We start from the raw sequence: 11,239 nt of genomic DNA, 5'->3' as shown, positions 1-11,239 counted from the left end.
TTTTTTTTTTCTTTTGCATTTGGTTAGACGGATCAAGCTAGAAAAGCCATCGTCGGCCCATATACATTAGGGCCCTAAAAGCAAAGAACCCAAGGTCGCTTGAATGCCTAAACAGAGCATTCCCCTTTATGGGAAAATTACACGTATAAGCAAATATATATTAGTTAATTACTTAACATAGTTATAGTTTGTCTTAATTACAATTTGCGACCTACTTTTAGCTATAATTATGCGGCTCAGCCTTTTGGTTTTGTATAATTCGCACGTTTGTATAATTCAAAATTTGTATAACTGTTTACACTTCTGATGTTTGTATTTGTATAAATTTATTATTTCAAGTTTATACAAAAATAACTGAATTATACAAATGTACCTGCGAATTATACAAACGAGACAGCTTAAACAAATCTATAATTGTAAAATACTGTAGAGATATGAGAGAAAGGGCAAACCAACCAAAATACTATACCCACTCATGGATATACTATCTTATAATAATACAATGTGAGATAAATAAATGATAGAAACGATTTGTCAATTCTTTCAGTAAAAAGACCTACTAAAAGCTTCAACTGGAGTAATGTTTGGTGGATATTTTGTTTTGAATAATTTTTGTCCTAATTTGATTATATGAGCATGCACAGTACGTTAGCTAGCTATTTGGAAAGTTCATGATGGGTCCTTAATTGAGAGTTAGGTCTGTTGATGTAACTAATTTCCAAATTCAGGGCTTTCCACGCACTTTCTTTTCCTACACCACTTTTATGTGCACAATTATAATTCATAAATAACAATTTTTCACTCTTTATAACTCATTCAAATATACTTGTCCTCATGTACCCTCAAATTCCATCGGTCTAGGAGTAGGACAAATAGCGAAGTTTCACCTGTAGAATATTAAACGAGATGATAATATATATATATATATATATATATATATATATTTCATGTCTAGTTCAATATAAATAAATCATTGATACTCTTTTTATAGTCTAAATATGTGATTTTTCAAAGTTCAAGAAATGTGTTAAGTGTTGTGTTTTTTACTAGAATTATCCTTCTTTTTAATGAGATTTTTAACTACTTAAATATTTCAGATAATAACTATCTCTACTTTTATAAGGAGGGTTTGAAAAGAATCAAAAGGATAATATTCATAAATTACTCTTTTATTAATGTCTTTAAATATCATTTTTAAAGTGTGTCACAGTGCCCTAACAATTTCGTAGGCACTATTATTTCTTCCAATTTACCCGTAGGAATTATATGTTTTTACTTTTAGCATTTTTAATGCAGAATAATATTAACATTTTTACACTAACATTGTAGTTTAATTAAATTGTAATAACTGATCAGTTATAATATTTATCAAGTTGCAAATCAATATTTATTATATATAAAATAGAGCAACTTTCACATATAGCAAACATAAAAATCATGTTTGTATGTTATAGTTATAGTTTGCATAATTTCGCTCCATAACAAATTTTATATACATTTTTCTCTCGCTTTATACAAACACAAAACGCATTTTATACATTTGTATACCGAATGGGTAATTGATACCGAAAATGACTAATTGTATACCGAACCAGATGGCAAAAAAATGGAATGTTTGCTGCGAATTACAAATAAAATAAACTATGACTATAACATTTAATTTGAATTAATAATTTGCTATTTCATACAATTTTCCCTATTATATACCTATAGTTAATTTATCTCAAATATAATTTTAATTGTATACATATTTTTACACCATCGTTATATATATATATATATATATATATATATATATATATATATATATATAATATCTTCTTATGTATGACCTACCTAGCTACATGTCCCTATTTAAACAATTGGACATGTGAAATTTCACTTGGAAGGAGGCATGTATCTTTACTTTGTCTACATTGAATCGAATACAAAGGATTCACATGTTGCCTCTACTATTTTAGTTTTGACCAGCACCAACCCAAATTTTATCAGACTCGGAAGTAATTTTTTTCCCAGTGCATGGGTGGTTAATTGATTTTTCATTTTTAACCATGTCATGCAGGGACTTCTTCAAATGTTTATCACGTAAAAATTCCACTAAAAGGGAGGGTATTAGTTAAGCGTTCGCAGTAATTTTGTATTTGTATTAGGAAATTGTTAGAATGTATGCGTCCACTGTACATTAACGGATCAGGTCCCTTGATTCAAAAATAAATGCGTTAAAAATTTGAGTAATATTTCACATCTCTCGTGTATATTAAATGTATAGAACATCTTCAGCTATAAACAATGTGTTGGTGTATTTACACCAACAATATGATAAAAAAAAAATCATGCTCCATTAAAGTGTATGTATATATATATATATATATATATATATATATATAATAAACTGAAATTTCAACGTACCACGGTAGAAGATTGAGACTTGAGAGACGATGAAATCCGATCAGTTTGAACATAAAAGAATCAAATAAAATAAGATATTAAAATGCCTCCCTTTTTGTAAAATATAGGCGCGTTTGCGTTTTAACTTGTTTTCTTTTCAGATAATTAGTGAAGGGAGTAAATAATATAAAATGAAATAAATTTATAGACTGGTAGAACCTCCACATAGATTATATATGTAATTGACAATTTACTATGATTTAGATGTATTTTTAGGTCTTATCTCTAATTTATATAATGCGTGGGATGAGGAGAAAGAAGTCATAAACTAAAAAGGGGCATAAAAAGTTGGGATTATATGGGCACGTTCATCTTAAAATTGACACACTTCAACGTTGAGGTAAGCAGACAGGCACACCTCTAGATGGATCTTCTTGGAGACATTAGTAGCACAAGGAAAATTATATACAAGGGACATATTGGTTAGGTGGGGCATGATTGAAGACAAGAGTTGTCGAGTTTGCCTACAGACAGAGAAAACAATATAATTGAATATATCTTTTTTCTTGTAATTACACAACACAAGTATGGGATACAATGGGGAATCTTAGTAGCTCAGTTGGTTGGCTATCTGAACTCCCACTTTGTTGGTGAGGGTTTGATTCCCGCATTGTAATCCCCTCCCCATTTACCCTACGCCCAATTTCTTTTATATAAAAAGTATGGGAGGCAAAGAAGAGTTATGGGCGAAGACGCTTTCACTCGAAGGTAGACAGTCTTCTTAACTTTAGAGTCAATCGAATAGATAGAAGATCTAGCACATCGGTTGGAGAGAATGGGAAAACTATCATAGTGATTCTACGTACTAGACTTGAAAGGAAATGAAACAAACTGGGATAAAGCTTTAACCAAGCGTAGTTGGCAGAGTATGACCTCTTAATTTGAAATTTTCTAGATTCCTACTCTACTATAACTGACTTAATAGAATATGATATTTTAGCTAGTCTTAGCAAGGCAATAGTGTAATTTACAAGATGATTTTAGTTGTAACAGTCTATTTCTTTATTACATGTGTATGTATATTATTTTGATAAAATAATTTTAACTATTATTTGTATATATATGTGTATGTATTTATTGTGATGGAACAAAAGGGTCTCCATCGACCAAATTAAAACTGAAAAAAAAAAGAAAAAAAAGAAGAGAAAGCGATGGATCATGAGAAAATCTTCAGAAATGCAAATTGCAAAGTTCTTATTAATGCAAGTTGATGAGCAATCCCATACCTACAAGCAAGTTCTATTTGTTGCCCTCATGCAAATTTTGGGAATTAAGAACATGTGCACATGTAATTGCCCCAGGTGCATTGCATTGACCATATAATATATATATATAGTGTAATATTTATACTACCAAATTTTTGGGTCAGTCACAGTCACAGTCATGACTAGCTAGCTAGTAGCATGTATCTTACTTGCATGATCCTTGTCCATGACTATTGGTGGCCCTACTCTTATTTCATGCCCATCTAGTATTTAATTAATTTGCATGGAAATGGAAAAATCTAAGCCCACTACGTTTGGATAATAATATTTCATTAAAATTGAAAAACGATTTTGTGAAATTTAAATTGAAAAGGAGTACGTAACTCTAAAGATCGATTAACTCGTGATTGTTTAAAGTTTATAGATTTGTATTAACTTATAATGAACTCAAGTTGATATACACTACTAAATGAATTTGTTACTCAATTTTTTATAGATACATGCATATAACATGTACTGATATTTAATGCATATACATATAGGAACATAGTTTGGACAAAAATTATCAAATTAGCTTGAACTTTTAATTTCTAAACTAGGTCCGCCCTTGAGTATTTGTAAGTTGGACAAAGGTCTTTAATCACACATGGGGTGGACTAAATCTAATCCCTGTATTTGAGAACAAAACGATAAAATACAAGGTCATTTTCGTTTTGTGTCGAAAAAAACATCCTCCAAATTAATTGATATTGTCAAAAAACTAAGAAACTACATTCTTAGATATTGTCAATTTTTATCATAATTTCCATCATGTTTTTTTAATATTAAATCACATTAAAAATAAAAGAACAAAAACTATCAAATTAAAAGATTTTGCATAATGCTAAACTCAATTGCCGAAAAAGTTCAGGATAATATTTTTGGCGTATTTCAGAGTAATAAATAAGAAGGGGTGATTTGATTCTTGTGAGGCCATGTTAGTTTTTTGATAAATACAATACAAGTAGAAGGATGAAAATTATTAGCTTTTAAATACTTGAAATTTTTTTTATAGTACGAATGATATTTTAAGGATGTAATCTAAGTTTGAAGTATAGTTTAAGGATGATTTTGACCAACAACTCTAGGTACACTAGAAGAGATATAATTAGAAATGGAGATATTCGAGATAAGGTAAGAGCAGCTTTGATGGAGGACAAAATGCGAGAAACGAGGTTTAGATGGATCGATTATGCATGAGAAAATGAGATGCACGGATAACGTAGTGACAGAGGTTTGCTATAGATGATTTCAATAAAAGGTAGAGATAAACCGAAAAAGTAATAGAAAAAAGGAGTTAGTCAGGTAACAATTACAGTCTATCAAAGACATGACCTTATATAAGAAATCATGAATAACACAGATTAAAATAGAATATTAGGAAATAGTAAAACATGTTAACAGAAGAAAGGAGTTTTGGTGAAAGCATCAAACAAACAGTATCGCTGCTTCTGCAGTTGCGCCGCAAAGCGAGGAATCTCACAGAGTACCCTTTCCTATTTTTCTGGTCATATCATATATACCTTTAATAAATTAACTTACTATTTTCTTTGTTTTCATTTATTTCTCTACATAAATTTTTGTAAGCGCTTTAAGAAAATATTATTTTAACAAGAAGAGTAATTAACTAATATTTGAAGCTAAATTAAATTTAATCGATTTAAAATTTTAAGTTACAATCCTCCTTGTATTTTTTTACCTCTTCTAAAAGTTTCCATCTTTTACCACATAAATTGAAACAGAAAAATTACAGTTACATTTGAAAAGAAAAGAAAAAATGAGTGGCTCCTAAGGGAGGGAAAGGGTGGATTAATTTGCATGTGAGGATCGGAGCTAAGAAAATAGTATGGGGTCCTTAATTGTTGGTAGATAGTGATAAGTAACTCCATATGAATTATGATTCAAATATAGCTGTGTCCTCTCTTCTCCAGTTGTGTGGGGTTCCTTCCTTTTATTTTCATTCAACATATTACTTTTCTCTCACACAATTCAATCTTTCTTCCTTTTATTGTTTTCCTTCTCCATGCTCTTACCATACAAATTAGTCATAATTAAAATGCAAATTATTTTCTATATCATACTTAAATAGTATTCCCTATTACTTTATCAGTCTATTAAACATTATTAAGGAGAATGCAAAATGTAAACTGAACAAGTAAAAGGGAATAATAAAATTGTAATTTCTTCCCTAGTGATAATTAAAATATGATTGTTTCTTTCTTTAAAATAAACAATTACATATTCTCTTCTTTATTTTAAAATTAGGATCGCTATCTCTATAAATCAGCTTATGAAGAAAGGAATAATATTGACAATTTTTTCCATTACATTATGAGTCATGGGAATTAGGATTCTTTATTTTTTTTCAGATTACAATAGATTCAAGTCAAGTAATATTTAAGTTATCCTTTCTTCATAATTTGGTTAAACTTAGCTCATCCAGCCTAGAAGCCCTTTAATTAATTTTTCTGATCCTTTTCTTTTTGTTTTTTTTAATACATAGCTTCAACCCTTCAATAATATTGCAAGAGATCTGAGAATACAATATTACAACTAGCACTATCATAACAATAAAAAAAATGGATTATATTTGTCATTATTCATAGTAAAACTATTGCACGTTAAACATATTCCAGTGGAATATTTTTTGACTATTTCTTAAAGATAAAAGGCTAGCATATTTGATTATATATAATTCTGACAGTAAGTAGTATACATTAACCCAAATTATTAATGAAGCTAATCTTATATAATAAGCTGTAGGTGTGAATCAAATCCAATAATACATCTAACATCCCTCTCTGGACAAGTATCGATTATTTTAATACAACTATAGATTATGGACTAATAAATCGAGTTATTTAAATAATTTTGCAATATCGTGCACCATGTTTCTCATTTTTAAAACGATAAGTTTTAGGAATTTGTTGTCACGTTTTAGTATTTTAAAACCATGGAATCTCTTCTTGATGAGGTTTTTTTGTTATTTTTCTTTTCAAAAAAAATATATTGAGATATCTAAAACAATTATATGGTAAACGCAGCCAGTGATTACGTTGTATAATGACTAGCATTAATTAAGCTGGGAAAAATATATAAAAATAACTATAGGTTATATAGATAACCATTATAAATAGGAATCGACTCTGGATTGCTTTAAAAAAATATGATTTATAATGAAGTAGTAATATTATTAAGAATCTAGAATTTATATAAAGATGACATCTCATTACTATTCCATATTATTTTCACGGTTAAATCTAATTGAGTCCATCATTATTAATTACTGCTATCTACCATTTATAACCATCACTATAGTCAATCAACATCATTATTAGCCATCATTTACAATTATCACCATCAATCATATAGAACCACTAGTTAATTAACACAGCTAGCCGACACCACCATTAGCCAAAATTTACAATCATTATCATCATCACAACCAACGATCGCTAACAACAATTATCGTCATCAGCCACCATGATATCTCGTCAACCACCTTTATCATTTACCGTCACCATTGACTATCATTATGGCTCATCACAATTATTAATTGTTACCATCAACTGCCATTGTTAATCATTACTGTTAGCTATAATTGCCATCATCACCCACACAACGCAAATCCAAAATCGAGACCTACAATCACACCTATTAGTTATCACCAATCTCAATTGTCATATGATTTGTAAAAATATTCTATTTCTATGGTATTAATTTAGTGTTTTTTTTTAGATTTTAAATTTATGAGTAATTTTTAAATAAAGACAAATTTATGTATCTCGATCATGTTGAAAACACAAACTTATACTAATTGTTTAGCCAAATATATCGATATATTCCTTAAATTTGTAAGTAAATTTTATTCAGATATTTGAACTATGACATATTCAGATTGAGTATATGAACACGTGATAAAATATTTCTATTAAATATTTTTGATTAAAAATTAAGTATCTGTCATTATATTCAACCTAATCATGTAGTATTCAGATCTTCTATATATTCAGACATGAATTCAGATTCAGACATCTAAAATTTTATATACATCTTTAATATTCAGAATTAGATGTCCTTATTTTAATAAAAATAAATGAGGTGCATTAATCCAACCCAAATTTTGCAAGTGAAGTTGATGTGGAGTAAGAAGTACAGAGGAAGAAAGTTTCAAAATACCAAATTGAAAGAGCAACAAATGCTACGACATTTGGCCTAACCCTATTAGCCACATGACACGCATACCCCGTTTATTAATAGTTTAATTTTATATATTTGAAAATTTTAAATAAACTTTACAGTATGGGAATATTTAAAAGATAATATTATATTAATACAAGTCATAAGTAAACTAATTACACTTGAAAAAATATGGCATACAACCTACAAGCTATAACACATTAAATTATAACTCCTAAAATCATATATAGTAGTGCTATATTTTTTTAAAAAGTATTTAAACATAGATGTGTGAACCCACATTTGAATTATCATATAATGTCGTACAATGATGATTGAGTGCACCTCTCTAAGTGAGGTTAGAAATTTGAATTTTTTTTTGTAAGAAGGAGATTAAATCGATCAAATTTACATCTTAGATTCATCTTTTCGTAATAGTGCACCCATCATCTCAAAATTCTGGATAATACACTGGTAGCTAAATACACATTCCCACTCCCAAATGCACTTACTTAAAAGGATCTACACAGTTGCATTAGCACTTCAATAAATCAATGAACGATCCAAATTATGCATGTACCAAACCTCTTACACGGGACACTGATGGTAACTCTAGCAACGTATAACCGAACAAATAACAGATGATTTATCGTCACAGAATTACTTCCTCTCTCAGATAACACACGTTCCTTTTTAGTCTATCATGAAGAGAATGTTTCTTTATATTTAGAACCAATATAACTTTTAAATTTATAGTTTTACTCTTAATGACATGATTTATGACTACACAAAAATAGAGTAAATTTGTTTGAAACCACAAATTTATGAAGTCTTAATCTTTTTTCTTTTTAGCTCAAACTCCATATCCAGTCAAACAATATCACATCAATTGCTACCTTTGCTAAGAGAAGAGAGAGAAGGGAAAGACAGTTGGCAGAAAGAAATCCTTCCAACCGCGAAATTGAACACAAGACTTACTTCGGCCAGGTAACTCATTTAAGGAAAAAAAATTAAAATGACAGAAATAGAAGTTTGAATTTGTATGAACATACATGTTATAAGATAGACTAGAGAGAAAACATGGTCTGGTTTGTTTCGCCCATAGATAACAAAAAGAAGACATTTTGTCATGACTTGTGACATTATTTGTTTAGTTTAGTGGCATGCGAGGATTTATGATTAGTATATATATATATAAGCTAAAATCATATTTAAAGTACATTTATTATTTTAGTAAGTAACTTTTACTCTTTAAAAGGTACATTGCAATACCAAATTTCAATTTATAAAAAAAATAAAACTTTTTCCTTCAAGAAATTCTTGAATTAGCTAAATATCTCTTTTCCTTCCAGAAAAGGAAATATATCAATCATGGTAAGTGTATTTGCCCTTTCTTCAAGTAAAAGTAAAAAAACAAAAAAATCAAATACGGTGTTTTTTAAAATTATTTTAAGATTAAACACTAAACATGTTGTTTAGGTACTATAATTCATGGTATCGTAATGTCGTTAATGAAGTTGTCCGCGTGGTCCTTGAAGGATCTTTAATATTTCATGTTTTTCGTTTTATTTAATGCTTTCCCACCTTAACAAACCACGTTTTTTTAATTAACTTTTCGGTACGTTGTCTCTGTTTCAACCAAATTAGGAAGAAATATATTTCCAAAAACACGTGCTCTTTTTTTTTTCTTTTTCTCTTTTGTCATACTTTATTTCTCCCATATTATTATTATGGTAAAATAATAAAATCATATAACCACTTCCTCACGGAAACACAAAAAGGAAAACTGTCCAAAGAAAAAAACCTATATATATATTTAACGTGTGTAAAACAGAGTTCGTTGTAACTTACAGACTCCTCTGTTTTCTCTCTCATTCTTTACCTAAAAAAAATCCCTAAAATTTTGTAAAGATTCTCCATGGATTGGGTTCGTGGTGAAGCTGTTGGTCATGGAAGCTTTGGAAAAGTTAATCTTGCAATACCCAGAAAACAGAGTACTCAATTTCTTCCATTAATGGTAATGAAATCATCTGGGGTTTCTCACTCTGTTTCGCTCGTGAACGAGAAAAAAATCTTGGATGAACTCAATGGGTGTTCAGAAATCATACGATGTTTTGGTGAGAGTTATTCGTTTGAAAATGGTGACAGTTTGTATAATTTGTTGCTGGAGTATGCTACTGGAGGTTCGTTAGCGGAAAAGCTCAAGAAATCGGAGAATTATAAGTTGTCGGAATTTGAAGTTAGTGGATACACAAAAGGTATACTCAAAGGGCTTCAGTATGTACATGAAGTTGGGTATGCTCATTGTGATATTAAGCTTCAAAATATTCTTCTTGGTGAAGATGGTAAAGTGAAAATTGCTGATTTTGGATTGGCAAAGAGAGTTGGAATCAAGAAAGATGATGAATTGCGATGTGAATTGAGGGGTACCCCATTGTACATGTCGCCGGAGATGGTCACCGGCGGCGAACAGGGTACTCCGGCGGATATATGGGCACTTGGGTGTGTGGTAGCTGAAATGGTTGCCGGAGTTCCAGCTTATAGATTCTCCAATGTTACAGAATTGTTAATGGCAATTGGGGTTAAAAATCAGTTGCCTCAAATCCCTGAAGAACTATCAGAAGAAGGAAAGGATTTTCTAAGCAAATGCTTTGTTCAAGATCCAAGAAAGAGATGGACGGCTGAGATGCTTCTAAAACATCCTTTTGTGGCTGATCATGATACTCTTACATTATTAAATGAAGAAATCAAGAATGGTGTTCCATCAATATCTCCTAAATGTCCATTTGATTTCCCAGATTGGGTATCTGATGAATGTGCTCAATCATCGGTAACATGTTCAATTACTTTTCTACCCTCGCCGGAAAATCTGAATTCGAGCTGTGGGTGTTGGTCTACTTCGCCGGCGGAGAGGCTCATGGGGCTAGTGAGTGAATTTAGTACAGAATCTGAATGGTGTTCTGATGATGACTGGGTTACTGTTAGGTGATTTCAACAACCAGAGCCAAAAGCAGATTTTCCAGATTTTTGAGGATGTCTTTTAGGGGTCTCTGGTTTATTATTTTAGTGACTAGGTACTTAGGCTATAGTCCAATTTTTATGGTACATAACATTGGTTACCACATTTAATACAATACAATAGGTTCTGAATTTTAATCAAGACAGCTTATTTACACTCAGCAAAGTGTACATTGTTGGATTATAGTAGAATTTAATAGTAGTGATTAATTTCTTGTTAATGGGAATAGCAGAATGACAATATTTTTTATATATGTAAAGTGTAACGGAAATCTTAATCTAGATTCAGTGCTTCACAAAATTCGTGATCTAACAATGTTTAGAACTCGTGACCATACAATGTTTAGTTC

At 30.2% G+C, this 11,239-nt stretch overlaps 1 protein-coding gene across 1 annotated transcript; it reads left to right on the top strand.

Moving 5' to 3' along the window:
- The first annotated feature begins 9,683 nt into the window (after nt 1–9,683).
- On the top strand, nt 9,684–11,031 carry LOC102590361 (mitogen-activated protein kinase kinase kinase 1-like). The gene has a single exon (XM_006360154.2). The coding sequence runs from the start codon at nt 9,790–9,792 to the stop codon at nt 10,858–10,860; it is 1,071 nt and encodes a 356-aa protein (XP_006360216.1). The 5' UTR covers nt 9,684–9,789; the 3' UTR covers nt 10,861–11,031.
- Nucleotides 11,032–11,239: the final 208 nt, after the last annotated feature.

Source organism: Solanum tuberosum, unplaced genomic scaffold, assembly GCF_000226075.1.
Source record: "Solanum tuberosum cultivar DM 1-3 516 R44 unplaced genomic scaffold, SolTub_3.0 scf00316, whole genome shotgun sequence".
NCBI lineage: Eukaryota > Viridiplantae > Streptophyta > Magnoliopsida > Solanales > Solanaceae > Solanum > Solanum tuberosum.
Note: the sequence above shows the minus strand (reverse complement) of the source record. Positions and strands in the feature narration are given on the sequence as shown.

Excerpts from the sequence above, each read along its gene's own strand:
- LOC102590361 (XM_006360154.2), top strand. The coding sequence starts at position 9,790 with ATGGATTGGGTTCGTGGTGAAGCTGTTGGTCATGGAAGCTTTGGAAAA.